This window comes from Lontra canadensis, unplaced genomic scaffold, assembly GCF_010015895.1.
Source record: "Lontra canadensis isolate GAN:19392208 unplaced genomic scaffold, GSC_riverotter_1.0 scaffold3, whole genome shotgun sequence".
NCBI classification, from domain to species: domain Eukaryota; kingdom Metazoa; phylum Chordata; class Mammalia; order Carnivora; family Mustelidae; genus Lontra; species Lontra canadensis.
Window position 1 is genome coordinate 16,373,452 of NW_022630997.1, and position 21,212 is coordinate 16,394,663.

Consider the following 21,212-nt stretch of genomic DNA (forward strand, 5'->3'; position numbering starts at 1 on the left):
ATAATACTTATAAAGAAGTTACCATGTTTTGAATTTCTACTATGTGCCTGGCATCTAAGTGCATCACTAAGTACATTAATTCTGAAGAATGCTGCAAGAGTGCCATGTTTTCACATATGCCATGTAAAGAGCATTTTACAGATGAGTAAACTGGGGATCATAGCTGGAAGGTGATGGAGTCATGGTTTGAACCTTAGTGTTTGACTCCAGGGCCCTTACTTGTTCAACTTTGCCACATGGCCCAGAATAAATAATGCGATCAAGTAAAACCTTTAACTCTTGGCAAGCCTTAGAGATTGATATGCAAAAAATTAATACAGAATTGCACAGGTCATTACAGGTGGTTATATAGAGAAAATGAGTGGGTACTCAGATCCTGTTAGGGCTCTTTCTATGTTAAGTAAGGTTGGTATGCATGGGACTATTGATTGAGTGAGCTTTGAGGATGGGAAGTGCCAACCCATGAGTTAGTCTGAATTTCATATATAGATAACAGCCTGACATAGAAATGTGAGAGTCAAGGGGTGCCTGCGTGGTACAGTCGGTTAGGCGTCCAACTCTTGGTTTTGGCTTGGGGCTGTGAGATGAAGCCCCACGTTGGGCTCCGCGCTCAGCCTGGAGTCTGCTTAAGACTCTTGTCTCCCTCTGCTTCTTCCCACTGTGCTCTCTCTCAAATTAATAAATTAAAAAAAAAAAAGTGTGAGAGTCAAAGTGTGAGTGTGACCCCTCCTAGGAGAAAGAGGTAAAAATAAAATCACTGAAGGAGCATCTTTTGAGAAGGCCAGAAATGTTGCTTCTCTGTGTCATTCTCAGATAAAAATCCCGAAGAGATTCCTAGTATAGTATTTTCTTACTAGATGAAGAGTTCTTAACTAATGAAGATATTAGTTCTTGGTAGTACTTTTATTTATTGTTTATTTTGGTAGTAATTTTAAAAGGTCAACTTAAGGGTGATAGTGGGTGATTGACCTACTGGTTTTATGTCATTAGCCTTCCTCTAAAGTAGGATTTCTTGTTTTATTTTGCTCCTTAAACAGAAGCCTTTTCACTCGTTAGAATTTCTGTTTGAAAATTATTGCTGAGAAGATTTGTATCTTAGCACTATAATTTTGTTAACCTTTTGGACCGATTCGAATTAAGGAAAGAGAATATTAAAAGCTCTCTACAGAGAACTAAAGGCATACAGGAGGCCAAGTAGCAGCAGTCAACACAGGATGTTGTAAACCATGGCAGTATTGATAATGTGGTCTAGGTTCTGGCTCCTGTACTGGTGTAAATAACTTTGTGGATCCTCTTTCCTAAAAGAAGGATACTTTTTTTTTTTAAAGATTTTATTTATTTATTTGATAGAGAGGGAGAGAGAGTATAAGTTCGGGGAGGAGCTGAGAGAGAAGTAAGCAGGGAGCCTGACACAATGGGGGCTCAATCCCAGGACCCTAGGATCATGACCTAAGCTGAAGGCAGACACTTAACTGACTGAGCTATCCAGGTGCCCCAGCTAAAAGGAGGATACTGATAACATCTATCATACCTGGCTCTCTGGGCCATTGTATTTCATGTATGTGAAAGGGCTTTGAAGACCCTACAGATGTGATGGGGACATATCATAATGTGACTATCTTATTCAGATGGTTATGTTCACTTCTTGCTAGAAGATAAAGATTTGAGGGAGATTCTTTGAGCCATTATTTAACGTTTGGCACAGGGAATATATATCTACGCACAGTGTCTTCCATTTTGGGGAAAAAAGCCTCTGAAACTATTGTTCCCTATTATAACAGTATAGAATGACCAAGCATTTTGAAAGTTAATTTTTTTTTTAATTAATTTTTTTTAAAAGATTTTATTTTTTATTTATTTGACAGTCAGAGATCACAAGTAGGCAGAGAGGCAGGCAGAGAAAGAGAGGGGGAAGCAGGCTCCCTGCTGAGCAGAGAGCCTGATGCGGGGCTCAATCCCAGGACTCTGTGATCATGACCTGAGCCGAAGGCAGAGGCTTAGCCCTCTGAGCCACCCAGGTGGCCCGAAAGTTAATTTTGAAAGGTAGTGTTGATTATGTATAAGTAACCCTTTCAGATGTATTCTTTTTTTTTTTTTTAAAGATTTATTTATTTATTTGAGGGAGATAGAGAGAGAGCGCACTTGTGTGAGTTGGGGTGGAGCAGAGGGAGAGGGAGAGAAAATCCCAAGCAGACTCCCCACCCAGTGTGGAACCTGAGGTAGGGCTCTATCCTGCTACTCTGAGATCATGACCTGAGCTGAAACCGAGAGTTGGACGGCTGAGCCACCCAGGCGCCCCTTTCAGATGTATTCTTAATGCTTCAGTGTTAGCTGGGAATATTGAACCTGCTTCTTTTCTGGTTTCAGACAGAAGACCCGAGTAAGTGCAGTCCTCGATTTTGGGAGGAGCTCTTCCTTATGAAGGTAAACTTGATGATATCTCTGGATTTTCTTGGTAACTGAAGTTGCTTTCTCATATGTTCTAGGTGCTACACTAAAAATGCACTCACATTAAATACAGTTCACTAAAAATGTTACTAAAAATAACACCCTACCCTTTCCTTGGTAGGTGAATTTGGATTACCTAGAAGGCAAGCTGGAATCTCTTGATGGTGAGGAGTTAATGAAGATCAAGGATAATATTAATTGCTTATTTCAACACTGCATCCAGGCTCTCGGAGAGGAACATCCAATTCGAGTTGTCAATGCATTGCAGGTACAAGGTTGGGAGACTAGGGATGTTTTTTTAATAGGGGAAGGGAATTGTAATACATGTGTTGGGACCTGAGGAACCTTAAGTTGCCCTTAGGTATCAAGTTTTGTTTTTTTTTTATTTTGTTTTGTTTTGTTTTCCTTTCAGTCATAAACATCTATGCCATGTTTGTTTAGCCGTCTTACTGGTTAAACAAATTGACACTTGTACTAGTAATCTTGTCCGCTTATATAATTTTATCTAATGCCAGGGCAGATTGACAGAATTCTTATGATTATTTGAGGAAAGGAAGTGATAGAGGGGAAGCTATGAGTCATGGATGGTCTACAGCAAAAATCAGAAGAGATTCTTAATATAGTATTTTCTCACTAGATCAGGAGTTCTTAATCTGAGGTTTCAGAGAGTCCTTGACTCCCAGAAGTTATATGTAATATTTTATGTGTGTGGGTACATTTTTTCTGAAAAGAGAGATTTCATCAGATTTTCAAAAGGGTCTGTAACTTAGAAAACATTAAGAATCATTGTTCTTATGCTAAGTGGTATGGTCACTGAATAATTATTTCTTTTTTTTTTTTTTTTGAATAATTATTTCTTGAATGACAGTTATGTGCCAAACATTGGGTTGATGGGGATACATTATAGGGTTCTTGAAAGCAAAGACTTTGGTAGTTTCTTCCTAGCATGTAGGACAGTGTCTGGTAAATACTCAGCATTTTAGAAGCAAATTTTTAATGAAGGAATGATGAGCAAAATTTCTGAAGTTTATAGTATAGTAGGTCCAGTGTAGCCTAGATCAGGCTGAGTAGCTAGGACAGTGATTGACAGGCTTAGAATATGAAGAATCCATGACAACATAAAAGATTTTAGTGGAACTTTTGATACATTGGGTTTAAATTTCTAACTTAACTAATTGGGTAAATCACTTCACAAGCCCCAGTTTTCTCATCTGTAGATTGTAGAAATTACCTATTGAACTGATGTCCCAGAAAGAAGGACTGTGCATTTTGGGCATCTCAGTTGCAGCGGCTCACTGAAAGCTGAAATGAAAGTTGGAAATTATGCTTCCTATAACTGCAGTGACTCACTGTGTGGTCATGAATGGTAAACTGTTTTTAATTCATTGGAAATAAATTGGCATTAAGTCACTTGGTGACCCATAAAAATATAGTACATTGTTGTAATGGCTTGCATTATTATAATGAGGCTTGTTAAGCTTTAACAAGGTTTCAAACACTATTCTTGGAGTATTAACAAAGTTCCAGGGACTATTCCAGGTGCTTTACGGTGTTAATTCACGTAGTTTTCACAACATCCCTATTAGATGGTTGCTATTATTGTCATGCCCATTTTATAGATGAAAAAACTGAGGCACGAAAAGTTAACTAATTTGTCTGGGATTACACAGCTAGTCAGTAGTGGATGGGGAGTATAAAGAATTTTAGTTTTGAAGCAATTGGTCGTTATATGGACTGAAATAACTTTTGTAGTTATTAAAAATACTAAAAATTATCAATTATAATGTAAATACTAGAATTAATTTTAAATAAAGGAAAGCTCCACCAATCACATGACTCAAACTCAAGAACTGTTTTTATTTTTGAATTCACCTTCGAATCTCTATTTGCAGTGCAGTTTTTGAAAAGAGGATGAGGCCAAGAAAACAGCAAAAAAAGAGGATGATAGCAGTTTCAATTGCTATTCCTCTTTTCATTTCTGGATTTTGCACATAGTAAGACTCAGACAGTTTTGGAGCTGAGAGTGACAGAGCAATTGAATGTCAGCTGTGTAAGGAGGAGGTTCTGAGGTTGTAGTGTGAGGTGGCAGATCCAGTGCTCTTCACGTTTTGAGACTTACTTCTCTCTACAAAAGAATTCTTTCTCTAATCTCTGCAGACCTTGTGTGCACTCATTCGAGGAGTCCATCAAAAGAATAAATCTACCTCTGGGTTTGACATTATCAACATGCTGATGGGCTTTGACAAGGCAGAGTTGTGCATGAAGGTGAGGCATAAGTTGCAGATGTGCCTGTGGATGGCTGCTTCTGACAGCTGTTCATGGATACCATCTGCAGACAGTTACTGTACTAGACGATTTGCACTCAGGTAGATACAAATGGTTGAATTTGTTCTTGAATTTGAATATTTTTGTTTTACAAATATGGTTTGTCTGAATAAAGGAAGAGTTGAAATTCAAATGTAAATTGAAATATCCTTCCCTTGCAGGATAAAGACTGAGTGGTTTATTTTTTTATTTATAGCATGTGCTCATACATTTTTTAAAAAAATATAACCTTTAATTGCAGGGGTTCCTGGGGGTGGCTCAGTTATTAAGCATCTGCCTTCGGCTCAGGACATGATCCCAGGGTCCTGGGATTGAGCCCCACATCAGGCTCCATGCTTGGTGGGAAACCTGCTTCTCCCTCTCCCACTCCACCTGCTTGTGTACCCTCTCGCACTGGGTCTCCCTCTGTCAAATAAATAAAATCTTAAAAAAAAAAAATATATATATATATATATATATATAACCCTTAATTGCAAATGGATATGTAATATTTTTTACATTTATTTGCAAACAAGATCTCTGCTTATTATTATTATTTTTTAAGATTTTATATGTTTATTTGGCAGAGAGAGCACAAATAGGCAGAGCATCAGGCAGAGGGAGAGGGAGAAGCAGGCTCTCTGCTGAGGAGGGAGCCCAACATGAGGCTCCATTCCAGAACCCCGGGATCATGACCCAGGCTGAAGGTAGCCGCTCAACTGATGGAGCCACCCAGCGCCCCATGCTTATATATTCTTAAAAACATTTAGGAACTCAAATAAAATATAACAAGGGAAATACAATATATAAGGGTAACTTTAGTTCTAAACTTAAGTTTTCTTACTTAACACAATGACTATCAGAATTTTTATTTCTGTTGTTTGACACTTAAAAAAAAAGCTTTATTGATAGATAATTCACATCTACATTTCACCCTTTTAAAGTGTAATAATTCAGTGGGTGTCTTTTTGTTTTGTGTGTGTGTGTGTGTGTGTGTGTGTGTGTGTTTAGTTTATATTTATGTAATCTGTATACCCAATGTGGGTCTTGAGCTCACAATCCAAAGATCAAGAGTCACATGCTCTACCAACTGAACTAGCCAGGCACCCCTCATTCAGTGGCTTTTAGTATCTCCACGGGGTTGTACAACCATCACCCCTGTTAATTTTGGAACGTTTTTATCACTCCAAAAAGAAAACATGTACCCATTAGCAGTCATTCTCCATCCCCCTTCTCTCCAGCCCCTGTCTACTATTAATCTACTTTATGTCTCTTTTGGTTTACCTATTCTGGATATCTCACAGATGTGGAATTATATGTGGTCTTCTGCATCTGGCTTCTTGTACGTGGCATAATGTTTTCAAGGTTCATCCACGTTGTAGCATGTATCAGTACTTCATTCCCTTTTTTGGCTGATGAATATTTCATTGTATGAATGTACTGCATCATTTTATTCATTCATCAGTTGATAGATATATGGGATAGTTCAACATTTTGGCTATTGTGAATAAGGCTGCTGTGAACATTGGTGAACAAGTTTTTGTGTGGATGTAGGTGTTCAGCTTTCTTGGGGATATACCTAGGAGGAGAACTGCTGGGTCATATGGTAACTCTACATTTAATATTTCAAGGAACCTTCAAACTGTTTTCCAAAGTTGCTATACCATTTTACATTTCCATCAGCAATGTATAAGGGTTCTCATTTTTCCACATCCTCGTCAACAATTGTTTTTTATCTTTCTTTTATATATATATTTTTGGAGAAACATCTCTTCAAATCCTTTGCCCATTTCTAGATTGAGTTATTTGTCTTTTTAATGCTGAGTTGTAAGAGTTCTTTTTATATTTTGGATATAAGTCCCTTATCAGCTATCTGATTTATAGTGTTTGACACGATCTTGAATGAAGGTTGTTTATAATATGAACTTTGAAGAATTAAGTTTTCTATCACTCATTAAATTTAAAATAATCTATTTGACAAAGAATCCTTGTAGGGATTAGGTTATTTTTCAAAAAAAGTTGTGAATATACAATTATAAATACACAAAGACTTACTACTCGGAGTTAGTTTTTAATTCTCTCCTATACAGCTCATATTTATATGGTGGTGAAATTCCAGATCTCTCTCATTCTCATGGTTCTCACTATTGCCTGTATGCTGATGATTACTAAGTCTCTGTTTTTTGCTTTAACATCCTGTCATGAGTCTCAGAGTTGTATACTCTATAAGCAGTTGCTGATTATACCCATTCACACGTCCCTAAAGTACCTCTTACTTTGTATCTACAAAATATTTTCCCTTTATCTATTTTTTTTTCCATTCATTCCCAACTTGATGGACTCACCTGTTGACTCAGTCACCCAAGCCAAAAACTTGGGAGTCATTCTTGACTCCCAAGTCATCTTTCATATCCAGACGATCACCCAGATCAGCTAATTTTGCCTCAGTTCATATTTCTCATACCTTTCTTTCCTTTTTTTCCCCTATTGCCAGTGTCCCCATTGTCTCTCACCTGAACTATTGCAGTGATGCCTTCATTCATTCTTTTGACCAGCATTGGTTGGCTCTGATGTGCCAGGCACTGGGGATACAGAGGGAAAAAAGACATGGCAACTTGCTCAGAAAATTGACAGATTGGTCCTCATTTGTCTCCCTCCCTCCAGGCTTACCATTTTTAAATCTGTCATCCACACTGATACCACAGTGATATATCTTACACTCAGATCTTTCTTGCTTAAAACTCTTCATTAATTTCCCACCACAAACAGGATAAAGGCCAAACTCCCTAGCTACCCTTATAGAGCTTTCATGATCTGCTTCCTATTTATTTCTCCTGTCTCCACTCTCACCACTGCGCCTCATCTCTCACCACTGTGCCTCATTCTGTACTTCCATAATTTGGAAGTTGGAAGTTGGATTCCAGCTCCATACCCAGGGCCATTTCATTCCTCATGCGTCTTTGATCATGATTCTGCCTGTCTAGAATTCTTTTCCTCTTCAAGTTTTAATTAATTTCCTACTGATTTTTCAAAATATAACCTACCCCTGTGGAATCTTGGAATAGGTGACTTCTGAGCTAATTCCCCTTCTCCATGTATATTTCTGTCATAGTAACCATTAAATTAAAACTGTTTGCTTAGGGGCGCCTGGGTAGCTCAGTGGGTTAAGCCTCTGCCTTCGGCTCAGGTCATGATCTCGGGGCCCTTGGGATTGAGCCCTGCATCGGGCTCTCTGCTCAGCAGAGAGCCTGCTTCCCCCTCTCTCTCTCTGCCTGCCTCTCTTCTTACTTGTGATCTCTGTCAAATAAATAAATAAAATCTTTTAAAAAAAAACCTGTTTGCTTAGTAAGACTGATGAATCACTGGCCTCTACCTCTGAAACTAACAGTACATTCTGTTAATTAATTGAATTTAATAAATTTATTAATTTAATAAATTCAATAATTTAATAAATTCAATTAGTGAATTTAAATGAAAAAATTGTTTGCTTTTGCTTATTTTTGTCCTCTAGTAGACTAAAAATGCTTTGAGAGCAAGGGTCATTGTCTTATTTTTTCCTTGAGTTCTTTGAAAGCACAGTATTTACCATATAGTAGACCCTCACTGTATATTTGTTGAAGTAGCTTATTTTGAACCTTCACTTGAGCTTCCAGCATGCTAAATCCTATTCTTTATTCATTCTCCTCCTTCATTCAGTGTCAAATATTTCTTTTCTTGTTTCTTCTGCTGTAGTGTGTGTGAGGGTTTCATCTTTTGAACGGATTGGGTCTATAGCTAATTGTTAGTACAAGTAATATACTCCAATCATGTTGTCTAGTAGAATCAGCCAGAGTGGACATGGCTAGCTTTGTTGGGTAGTATATATGGCTAGTGATCGCCTGTAGTGATATTGTCTTTGTTGTTTGTTCAGTGTGCCTTCATCAGATGATATACTTTATCTACAATGATTTAACCATTATTTATCTTTAACCACTTACTTTTCTTAATTATTTTAATTAGTTTATTGTTTATTGTTTTTAATCTGTTATTTAACCACTATCACTAGCCTTTTAACAATTTACTTCATTCTAATCTAAAGGTTTATATAAGGATGACAGGCTGCAAAGACTTACTTGGTAAAGTAGTGAAATCTTTATTGTTCTGTGCAGTTGTTCTAAAGCATTTTTCCCCAAATAGCTACACGTTGAAGTCTTCCTTTTCTTTGTCTAATCTTACAAGGCCTAGGCCTGAGGGAATGGTATGGTTGCTTCATTGTCATATGACAATGACCCTGTGTAACATAACCCAGAGTTGGACAAAGACACAGTAGAGATGTTATTTGGTATGTTTTAATACTTAATGGATCTCTTTCTCAGAATTTGATGGAGAGTTTGGATTCATTGCTTTGTGCTGAAGGTTCTGAAAGTCTGAAGAGTTTATGTCTGAAACTTCTCCTTTGCTTAGTGACTGTAAGTGACCCATCTATATGTTTCTCTGTCAAGGGTATTATCAACAGCAGGGGCAAGCTTATTTGAATATTTGAGCCTAAAGTTAGAAAGGAAAAGAGAAAAGAAAGAAATCTCTGCCGGGGCATCCCATCACTCCAATGCAGGTGACTGTGTAGAAGGAAGTGAGTTGAATGGGATTTCACTTCCTGGAAGCTGCTCTTTGGAGCAACTTCTGGCATTTTTAGCCTGCAGGGCCCGCGATATTTATCACTTCAGCAGTACGACTCCTAGAGATTTCTTGTCTTCCAGATGGTCAGATTTGCCCTTCTCACCAGGTCTTACCTGGAAACAGTTTTTGTGATTCTCTTTATTTGTTCTGATTTTGATAATAACTGGCCGCTGGCCTGTATCTTCTAGTGGGAGGAGGGCAGGGTGTTGTTCATTTACTTCAGGCAGTCGTCTTTCCCTGCCGTCACTCAAAGACTGCTGGATCAGAAACTTCTTCCTTTGCATTTGAGAAACGTAAAGAAACTGTTAAGTAAATGCTTACGTGAGGGCGTCAGGGAAACAATGAGAAGTTCGGAGATTTGGAAAGTTTTAATTAGCTAATTTCTTATCCTTCGAGTGTCTGCTTACTCAGGCTCTGGTAGCTTCAGGGGAGCTTATTAAAGGACTACTAAGTGTTCAGTAGAATGTTTTAACATTTCTGATTATCTTAGATGGTAGGGGAGGAGATATACTTGAGATACCAGAGTGCCTCAGTATAGACTTCAAAAAGCTTTTTGTTGCATTCAGGTGACAGACAACATCAGCCAGAACACTATCCTAGAGTATGTCATGATCAACAGCATATTTGAAGCAATTTTACAGGTAGGTCAATTACCCCCATCACCTCTCTCTCTTTTGGGTAAACCACCTCCTCAAATCTTCTCTGTCTGCATTCCTAGGAACTAGGAACTGGTACTCATTCACTTCTTGTTTTTGTTACAGATACTGTCTCACCCCCCAAGTCGCAGGGAGCATGGGTATGATGCTGTTGTCCTCTTGGCTTTGTTGGTGAACTATAGAAAATATGAGGTAAGTGGGCCCCTTAATGGACAGTTATGATCTTTCTATAATCTTCCTAAATGTGGCCACTCCTAGGGGACTTTGTTACTTTAATGTCGAAGACATGTTCTTGGTATATGGTATATAGATTAATTTTGATTTATCAAATTCTAAAACTTCTTTATTAAATGCATGGGGCAGAGGATGTAGCCATTTAAAGGAATCCCTTGGTGCAACTTCTAATAAAGTGAGTAACCATCCCTTAATGTAGTGGTTTTCAAACCTAGCTTATTAGAATCACCTAGGAACTTTTCAAAAAGAAGAAATTTCTGGGCTTTACTTTGGACACACTGAATCTGAATCTCTTGGGGGTGGAAACTGGGAATCTGTTTTTTTTTTTTTTTTTTTCTTTTTGATTCCCCTGTTGAGTATGATGATTAGCCAGGATTGGGAACCAGTGACCTAGTGCATCTGTTTTGAAAGATTGGACTTTGTTTATTAGATTTCCATAATGCGGTCCACTTGTGTAAGTACCACTGTTGGTCAGGGAACTCTTTCTGATTTAAATAGAAAATTGAAGACAGAGCCTTATGCATGTCAGTTCTGGTGTTCTCTTTGTTCCCAAAATAACCAGGGAGAGATTTATAGGTTTTTGAGATTAAAAAACAACTCAGAGATTTATACTTGGTTTCGTGCCTCTACTTAATTCTTCTCAAAAGGCAGAATACACAGATAAGGAAGGAGGGCCCTCAGGGAAGACCAGAGGCCTCTTGGGGGATGGATTTGGAGGAGTAGGGAGCTTTTGGCACTGAATCCTGGACACTAGGAGTACTTTACTGAACCCAGAAGTCAGGATCTGCATTGAGGCGACCTGACTTTCTTCACTCAGCAAGTAGCAGTGCTGTGAGAAGTGGGCCAGCTGGAGGGAGGCTTTTCATTTCTGATCTTTTGGATCTTCACTTAGAGATTTTTTTTTTCTTTTTTAAAAATTTTTTATATTTAAGTAATCTCTATACCCAGTATGGGGCTCAAACTCTCAACCCTAAGATCAAGAATCACATGCTCCACTGACTGAGCCAGCCAGGCGCCCGCACTTAGTGATTTTTGAGATGGTTCCTAGCCAGGTTGAGAGTGATGGGTAACACAAAATCAGGAGTCTATTCTTATAAGGAGAATATGGAAGAAAGAGAGGCTGTGAGAAATATTTAAAAGAGGGCCTGGAATATGTGGAGCAGTGTTAACGTGTGTATAATTCCCAGAAGCTGATTGCTTTCATTGTCTTGGAAGAACTGACAAATGGTATGTAGAGCTACTAATAAATACGTAATTTATCACCAACACCTGTTCTACTGGTGATCTGGGGAGGTTGGCATGGTAGCCATTTTGATCTCTGTCATGTGTAATAGCCTCTGAGGCCTTATTACAACAGCAAGAAAAATAGCTGAGGAAAAATGCTGAAGATAGTTAATGAAAGTTGAGTTATGTGTAATAGGAAAGCACCGTCATCAGTAATGAATATTTTCAGAACATTCTGCTGGTTGCAGGCCACTCTGAGGCAATGGCTTGGTTTCTCTAAATGTGAACTGAACCCTGGCACAGCCCAGCAGGCCCCTCTGAAATGTCAGCCTGAAAAATTGGACATGGCCAAGGAACTAGAGAAAATCATATTTCTGGAGCGAGGTATGCATCTCTAGTCTGTCAGAAGCCACAGAAGAATTAATATAGTAGGCAAGGGCAAGCTGGTGGGCATAATTTATCTGGGCTTTGCAGCTTTTGATATAAGTCACTCACTAGAAACCATTAAGGAAGCCTAGTGACCATGGAGCAAGAAGGTTTTTGACAGGAACATGAGGAATTCCAGATGAACATTGCAAAACCAAAAGCTGGTGAAATTTTATGCAAACTAGTATGACAGAGTGTGTGCTGGGTAGAACAGCATTCTGGCTCTCACTGCAATCCATCCCATGACATTTGGGGAAAGTTGTAACCTAGTAACGTGCAAAGGGCGCCAGAGAGGCAGGGTGCCCACCTAATCACAGGGAAGGCAAGGTCGTTGGACTTAAGGAATGGAAGTGATGGAAAAGATGTCACGTAGTAAATGTAAATAGTTCTTCTTCACCTCAAATAATGCATTCCATTTTCATTATTTTCTCTAAAGAGATAGAGGAGGCAATAAAGAAAAAAAAAGAAAAGCCAATAAGAAAGAGTAGGTATGGTTTCGGTCAAATAAAGGCAGAGCCCCATTAAAGTAATCCTGTGCAGGCTCGCTGAGTTTGTAATTCTATCTTTTGGGTGAAAAGTAGATTGCCTTCAGTTTAAAAATGTGACTGACCAGTACAACAGGTGTATAGTGTTAAAGGAAACTCTGTATCTGGTAGAATAGAAATTTTCACAGTATTAAGATCCTGGCCTTCTAGGTGAACCCAGTCTCCTATGATGAATGACTTGGTCCCCAACTGCTATCCTAAACATGATGTTTCCAAGAAATTACAAAATTGTTTATTGTCCACTTACAAATTGGTCTTTTTCTTTTTCTGTCCTTTTTTCCCCCTAAAAAGCTTTCTTCAAATGTAATAAAAATGTTAAAGGAGAAAATATATAGGTACCAATCATTGAGTCCTTACCATCTGCCAGATACTATGCTAAGGATTTTACATGTCTAATGTCATTTAAGTCTCATAATAACCCTGAGAAAGAAAATACCCACATTTTACAGATGAGGAAGTTGAGCTTAGGTTAATAAATGTGGCTTTCTTGTCATAATTAGTAAGGACCTGGAACTCCTAGTAGAGGAGCTAGAACTCAAACCCCTGCTTTTTGTCCCCTTACCTTTTCTTCAACTGCTAACGCATAGGTTGTTCTTGTTAATCAGATGATCCTTATTATTACTTAAAACAGTGGACTTTTGGGAAGGTGAGGGATAAGAACTTTAAACAATTATGCCAAGAAATAGTGGCCTGCTCCTTCTGTTATTGTTCTCTTCATCATGGCATCTCAAGTCAGCCTGCTGCGGATTTTCTTTTCTGAGGATCCACTTGCATAGGATCTTGTCTGACATCTGTGGCGTCAGTAGGATTTGACTGCTGGTTATAGGAATCAGTGTGGAGAGCCTTCCTCTGTCAGGTCAAGTGACAAACAGAGTGGGTTTTACCTTCTTGGGCTGTGTTGTAGAAAACCTTGTATACATTTGGGCTGTTAAGAAAGTAAAGCTGTCTCTTTGTCTATTCCCAGTTGACATTCCAAAGATACCCTCAGAAACTTGATTAAATAAGGTCTATGTGGGGGGTTTCCAAATCTCTCAGTAATGAGTTTTCTTGGTTGCTGTGAAAACTACCAGTATTGTTCCTTGCTTCCCTTGGGTTAGAATTGGTGTCTGATCTAGATGAGGTCTTTCCTCACATCCCATGTATGGGGTGTTTCAAGGTGAGTAGGTCATTGGTTCTCATCCCACTGGTAGGAGATGGCCCTGCTGCTTAATGAGTTTAAATATATGTCCATTTCCATATGCTGCCCAGCTGAGATTGGGTCTGGAAAAACTCAAGAAATCTTCCAATGCTATAAGTGATGGGACAATCATTAAATCCCATTGTTCTGACCAGATTGTAGTTTGGGTAATTACATCCTTTTTTTCAGTTCCCCTGCAGTGTTATTTGGGTATTGGATCCATAAATGGCCTCTCTGGCTGTTAAGCAGCTGCCACTTTCCACCCCCAAGGTGGCTTTGTTTTACGGGTGGGTGAATCAGTCCTTGCATATAGTTTGTGGAGTGGTAAGGGAGCCTTTGGGATGAGATTGTAAGTTAGCAACTTATAAATTTGTGCCTTATGGCAAAGAAGCTTTATGTTCCTCCCAAGACTGCTGTCCCTGTGGACTCATATTATTGGCAGGATAGGACAAAGTGAGTTTTGTGGAGTGTTCACTTCTTAGAAATAAATAAGATAGAAAGATGGGAGAAGTAGAAGACACAGGCCTGGGCTGATCCACCTGGAGAAAAATGCAAGTAGAACAGAATTGGGGTGTGTGTGTGTGTGTGTGAGAGAGAGAGAGAGAGAGTGTGTGTGTGTGTGTGTGTGTGTATTTGGTGATTGCTGTGCACGCTGAGAGATTTACTGGAAATGGGGGAGTTAGCTGGCAGGATGGGTTGAATCTGGGTATTAGGAGCATCACTACAGAGGGCCTTATAGAACCATTTTTGTTAACATTTTGTTAAATAGCTAATGGGTTCTTAACTAAGTCACACTCACCTGAGTCTCTTGTTTAACAGTCTGTGAATCCTTATATTGTGAAGCTGTCTATTGTGGATGATGAGGCTACGCTCAATGTGAGTATATGGATCCTGTGTTACTGTCTTAATTACTTGCTTTTGGCGGCCTCACTTTCAGTGGATATTTAGAACAGAGAGCTGTTGTGTTAATTTCAACTGGCGACAAAGAGGGAATCAGTACTTATTTTAGAGCATCAGTGTGTCTGTCTTACCATATTTTATCTTCTCGTCATGGAAGGAAAGTTTGATATTTTACTGCAGAGCATTTTAACTGGTTTTCCAGCCACAAGCAGGCTCTTCCATTGAGCCCCATCATGATGAAATGGTTGGTTCTGTTTCATGTTCTAGTGTGCTGAGGTTGGTGATCCTACAGAGTCAATAAATTACATTCCCAAGAATAAGAAGGCTTAGATGATATATCAAATCAGCATAATGTACACTTTAAATATCTTACAATTTTAATTTTGTATGTTATACTACAATAAAGCTGAAAATTAAAAAAAAAAAAGAAAAAAGAAAACAAATCAAGGCTTGGATGACTAACCTATGGGAGATCCCTTCTTGTAGAACTGGCCAGATGGCATTTACAGCTTGACGTGGTAAAGCTGGAACATGGAATATAATCTGTGTACCTGCTGCATATGTCCTTGAAAGTTTGGGAAATAATATCTGTTCTCTGAGTAAGGGAGGAAGAAGATGAAGAGGTGTCTGGCATCTTGCCCTCTTCATTCTTCTGATTTCCCTTATGGAAAAAAAAAATCATACATGACTCATCCTCGTGGCCTAAATTGATCTTTGTGTCATGTTTATTAGCAGGTTCTAAAGGGAAAATTGATAAGTCACTTTTACATTTATTGGATGCTTCTTCCTGTTATCCTCCTGTTTTCCTGTGGCCTGAACGAGTGGTTTGTCTCTCTGCACCTTCATTTAGTGTGAGACTTATTGTCACTCTTATTGTGACTGTTTTGGAGACATACCAGAGCTTTTTGTTTGAAGATTCTAACTTAGTCTTCTCTATTGAGGTAAAAATGATCCCAGTGAAATTGTCAGTGATCTGGGCTGAACCATTTTCCCCCACCCCACTCCTTATTACTCTCCTAAGTGAGATCTAGATAGTTAGATCAGGAAAATCCAGACTGTGGGGCTATAATTAGCGTTTTAATGTTTCCCTGGCCTGGCGTTGCCACCAGCCCCTTATTTCATCTGTGCTATCTTTTTTTCTCCCCCCTAGGGAATGGGGCTCGTGATTGCTCAGGCTTTATCTGAGTACAACAGGTAAGTCCACCATTACAGGGGAAAGGGTCTTATTTTCATTTGAATTGGTTGAGTAGGAAACAGATTTGCTCCAGTGCTTGCATGAACTTCCCTTAACCTATCCTAGAAGAGTATCTTAGGGTTAGCTTCTGGCAGATGTATTTGCTGTAGCTCAGCTTGATGGTCTTAGCAGGGGTTGTGTCTAATACCGGGGGAAAAGTAGCCACCAAATTAGTGTCCAGCTTTTCTTTAAGCAATTGGGCACATTCTTTTGAAACCTTTGATATTTTATTGCAGAGCATTTTAACTGGTTTTCCAGCCACAAGCAGGCTCTTCCATTTAGCCCCATGTATCCTACAAATACAATTTTCTATGTAAAAAAATTTGCGAAGCACCACATTTTGTGTACTTAAAAATAAGTAAAAAGAGAAAACATACTGAATTAGCTCTAGTTTAATGGATGCTGCCTTTTCATCAGGAATCAACTGCAATTTCCCAGAGTCCTTGTCTTTTCTGGGGCTCTCTTCATTGACGCTTGCTTTTCCTCTTGCTCTGGATGAGGAAGGTGTCTGGTATTCAGTGAATGGAAACCAGAAATGTTCCTAATCCTGGCAAGGGCCAGACAGTATCTTGCTTGCTCCTCTTCAGACTTTGCTCACACACAATTAGATGTGGAATTTCAAATCTGCCCCATCTCCACAAATAGTTTAGCTCACAGATTTCCCTCCTCTTCCTTCAAAAACAAACAAGATTTTCACTGTTACAGCCTGAAAGTAATTTCACTGTTACACTTTTCAAGTAATAGTCTGTTTGGGAAATAACTGGATCAGCCATATGTTAGAGCAGTTTCACACGTTTGCAGCTTGCTTTCTGAGTCTCTCCCAGAGTAGCCAGGCATTTTGATACACGCTGCCTCAAGAGCAGATGCATGCCTTTTGGCTTGCAGGGGGAACTGCTATGGCTGGATTGTCACAATGCTTTTGTTTTCTGGAGTCATTGAATTCTGTGAGTGCCCTGCCCTGATTACCTAGAATGCCAAGGACAAAGACATACTTAATAAGTAATACTAAAGTTGAATTTAGTTATTTTTGTTCAGGCAGTATAAAGACAAGGAAGAAGAACACCAGAGTGGTTTTTTCTCTGCTTTAACAAATATGGTAAGTCTGACTTGTTTTTTCTGTCCTGCTAGGAATTTAAGAGGTCTGTAGGGGTAGACAAATTTGGACTCAGAAGTTCAAATGTTTGAGTTGATGGCATGAAGAGGGGAGAGTGTCTCAGAGCAGATTTTTTTGAGAGCTCTATCTCTTTTATTGATTTCCAAACCCAAGTAAGGTAGGAAAGGGAGAGCTCTGATTGCCCTGGGACTGATATTTTCAAATTAATTAATTCCGTTTTTTAAAGGCTAAAAAAGCATACATATTAAGTCAGACTTTTGCCTCCTGAAGAGCTAGCTGTGTTTGAGAACTGACCCTGCAGAATATTGAATAGGAGAGTTTAGATCTGAGTGTAGCCCTGAGTGCTCTTTTGCTGTCTGCTATGGCCACTTGATTCCTCAGAGCTGGTCCTGAAGTCAAGGGATTGATGGAAAAGATTTGAGCTACTCCTCTAAAGATTTAATGGACTGAGAGGTCCCTAATTTAGGAAAGTTTGGTCCATTTTGTAAGACTTCTGAACAAGGTTTCTCAGCCTTGACACCATAGGCATTTTGGGCCAGATAACCCAGGACTAGGTTTGTTTTTGTTTTTTTTTAAGATTTTATTTATTTATTTGTCAGAGAGATACAGAGAGAGAGAGGGAACACAAGCAGGGGCAGTGGGAGAAGGAGAAGTAGGCTTCCTATTGAGCAGGCAGCCCAATGCGGGGCTCGATTCCAGGACCCTGATATCAGACCTGATGACTGAGACACTTAATGACTGAGCCCTCCGGGTGCCCCCTAGGACTAATTTTTAAGAGATAAATCTGGTAGGTCTTAGAATCTAGGCAGATTCAGAAAGTCTTTTTCCTTGGACATTACTATTCAAATAGTGACCTGTAGGGTTAGATAGTTTTTGAGTTCTTTGCAAAAAACAGTCATCCCAGAGGCGGGAGGGAGAAAACAAACAAACAAACAAAAAAACAGTCATCCCTCTACCCCCGAAATGGGCACTTTATCTCCCCAAAGCCTATGTCTTCTTCCCTCCTTTCTCAGAGCTTTCTCTGAGAAAAGGATCTGCTCAGCTTTTTAACTTTGAAGCATAAATGAGTAAAGACTGTCAGAGGTTAGAGCAGTATGAGTGAGTGCTATGTTGGTATTTGGTTAAATGAATTAGATACAACTGCTCCAGGGATTGTTGCCTTTTAGCAAAGGAAGAAGAAGTTTTGTACGAAACAAAGGAAGTTCCAGCTGCGTAGTTTGGGAACATCGTAGGCAGATGGAAAGGTATTTTCAGAGGGATAGCCATCTTTCTCAGTGCCTCTGATGTTACACACATTGGAGGCAACCTACTCTGTTTACTTATTTGGCTCCCCTGCCTGGGACACAAACTAAAGATTTTGTGATCTGAAAGCTGGACAGTGGGTCTCACATAGACATTTCTGGTCTGAAACTCAAGCTGAAGACGGCACTATGTTGGGTATGAAATCAGTGTGCTTTCTGTGGTACTCTGCATGAGTTTCTGACTTCAAGTAAGCAGCTTTCAGGAAAGATGCCAAGTGATGAGGAGGTCTGTGTTAACACTTACTTGATGTCAGTAGTTAACTAAATTTACACATTGAAAAGGAGAGCTGGATAAAGGTCTTGATTGTTCTTTTTGTAGAAGATTTTATTTATATATTTGTCAGGGAGAGAGAGAGAGAGAGAGAACACGTGAGTGCACAAGCAGGGGGAGCAGCAGTCAGAGTTCGGAGAATCAGGCTCTCTGCTGAGCAAAGAGCTCGATGTGAGACTTGATCCCAGGACCCTGGGATCATGACCTGAGCCCAAGGCAGACACTTAAGGACTAAGCCATCCAGGCGTCCCCTGATTGTTCTTTTTTAAGGCCCTTTAAGGAAAGATAGTTTAGTGGCGTTCTCATTATTTCATTTTATTACTTGTGAATCTTTGAAGATCTTGAAATAGGGCTGGTTTTGATCTGTATGACTGGTGGGCCAGAGTTCCAAGTTCCCTCAGTCTGCACACCACTTATTTTTTCACTGATCAAAGGCTTCATAAGCACAGATCTCTTCTCCCATTTCTGTGCTATAAGCATGCAATTCCTCTTTTCTTCCACAGGTGGGCAGCATGTTCATAGCAGATGCCCATGAGAAAATCTCAGTACAGTAAGTGCCTTACATTCTTGTGCAGTGACTTGAACTTCAGTGTGGGCTCTCTGGCTGGATGTGAATCTGAAACGTTACCTCTTGCTAATCTTTTACAGATTCAGACTTTCATGGTGATTTATCCAGTGTTTCTTGGGTTTTAAACAAGAATGGACCCATAGAAACCACTACTTTGGTCATGTCTGTGGAGCCCTAAGAAGCTGATAAATGGTTCCCAGCTGTCTCTGGAATGAAATGAAAGAGGCTGGGTGTCTGAGCCAGTGAAGGACTTAACTGGATTGGGATGGGAAAGTGAGAGGGAAAATAGGGAATGAAGTAGATAAGAAATAGTCCTAAGGAATTAAATAAAGTTAAGGCCCTGAGTCCTTGCCTGTATATCCCTTATATAAACCCTAAGATGAAATAAAGGGAACATTAGAAATGCAAAGGGATTGGTAATGAGGATCTGGGGTGAAATTGTATCTTGCTGATCATACTGTTTTAACTCTTCCATTGTAAGAGCCTCTCCAATTTGTTCTCTCTCTCTTTTTTTTCTTTAGAACCAATGAGGCCATCCTTCTGGCACTTTATGAAGCTGTTCATTTAAATCGTAATTTCATCACCGTGTTAGCTCAGGTTGGTTATATTAAAAACTCCAGTGCTTCTCCCTGAATTTCATACAGATTCACTTCACTGAAAAGCCTATCTGGCTGTGCCTATTTAAACCTTGCTTTGTATTGGTAGGCGATAGTAACAGAGGTACATCAATTGTCTTTGCTTCAGGCTGTCCCCAAATATGTATGTTTCCATTTGGTGCTGAAGTGGGTCTGGTAAAATGCAAAGTATTGGGTTTGACCAGTCTTCTAATTCTTTTGACCAGTTTCCTGATTTTGTTAACTGAGATGAGTGGAGATTACTTCATTTTGAGTGGAGATTACTTCTTTTTGTTCACTGGCAATCCCTTGGTATTATCTGCCCATATGTCAGGCTTTCTGCTTCTAAACCACTGTGGAATTAAAACTAGAGATAAAATAGGCCAAGTCATTTGTCTTATTATTTCACTAATTTCCAGAGAAGAAAAGTAAAAAAATATCTTGTCTACCATAAGGCTAGCTGTTAACAACAACAACTAAATGGTCTACAAATGTTGAAAGCGGGAAGTCCTAGAATACTGAGTGCTGGGTCACTTAACGCAGCTTAGGATATCCTCAGTAGCTGGTAGAGAAGGGGACTAACATGGGCTGAGAACTCAAGTGCTGTCCATGAAGGATGTCTTTAAAAATTGATAAAATGTTTTTATCCTAAAGTCAGAGTGTTTAAAATATGTATGTAGGTTTCTTTAAAAAGAACATTTGCTTTTGCCTTTTTCTCAAAGGGCAGATGTATATGAAATCACTGAGTTTTAACAAAAAAAAAATGAGGTCATGCTTAAAAAGTGTTCTGGCTTGGGGTCTGTCTAGGAAGACACTTATTTTTTTATCAAGAGAACATGAGAGATTTTATCCACTATTCCCATTATGTTTGTCTGCTCTCTGAATTCTGTAGCTGATTTTAAAGGAGGATGAGGGAGGTGGAACACTGCAAAAAGCTGTTGAGGAAGAGAAGGGAGTAGCCATCACCCAGCTTAATTCTTTTTTTTTTTTTTTTTAAGATTTCATTTATTTATTTGTCAGAGAGAGAGAGAGCGGGTGCACAAGCAGTCAGAATGGCAGGGAGAGGCAGAGAGAGAAGCAGGCTCCCTGCTGAGCAAGGAGCAGGATGTGGGACTCGATCCTAGGACCCTGAGATCAAGATCTGAGCTGAAGGCAGCGGCTTAACCCATTGAGCCACTCAGACACCCCATCCAGCTTAATTCTTAAGAGCTCATGTGACAGAGATGGCTAAGGAAGGTCAGGAACAGAGGAGTTGTCTGTTTTGGTCCCAGTGGATGTCTCCCCTGTGTCTCTGCTTCCACCCTGCATACTCTTGTTAGTTGTGGAAAAGGGAGGCTGCTGTCTGCATAGCTCTTTTTTATAGCACTTTATCTACTTGCCTTGTCTGTACTTACTAGTCAACTCTGTGGTCATCAGAACAGTCTATAGATACGTTTTAGGTTGATGAGAGTCTGATGAGAGCAGTCCTTGCCTAGGTTCAGATAGGACTCAGATACCCTTTTTTTTTTTTTTTTTTTTTGCTGGAATAATCTCATGTATT

General features: G+C 39.4%; 1 protein-coding gene across 3 annotated transcripts in view; it reads left to right on the forward strand.

Annotated features, from left to right (window-relative positions):
* Positions 1 to 21,212, forward strand: part of ARMH3 (armadillo like helical domain containing 3) — a 180,598-nt gene that overhangs the window by 14,062 nt on the left and 145,324 nt on the right. For all 3 annotated transcript variants that reach the window (XM_032881700.1, XM_032881708.1, XM_032881705.1), the window contains exons 3-13: positions 2,368 to 2,424; positions 2,570 to 2,716; positions 4,606 to 4,713; positions 9,108 to 9,200; positions 9,975 to 10,049; positions 10,170 to 10,256; positions 14,490 to 14,546; positions 15,721 to 15,764; positions 16,840 to 16,900; positions 18,994 to 19,040; positions 19,580 to 19,655. In XM_032881700.1, the coding sequence (XP_032737591.1) occupies positions 2,368 to 2,424; positions 2,570 to 2,716; positions 4,606 to 4,713; positions 9,108 to 9,200; positions 9,975 to 10,049; positions 10,170 to 10,256; positions 14,490 to 14,546; positions 15,721 to 15,764; positions 16,840 to 16,900; positions 18,994 to 19,040; positions 19,580 to 19,655 (852 nt within the window). The remainder of the gene's footprint in view (positions 1 to 2,367; positions 2,425 to 2,569; positions 2,717 to 4,605; positions 4,714 to 9,107; positions 9,201 to 9,974; positions 10,050 to 10,169; positions 10,257 to 14,489; positions 14,547 to 15,720; positions 15,765 to 16,839; positions 16,901 to 18,993; positions 19,041 to 19,579; positions 19,656 to 21,212) is intronic.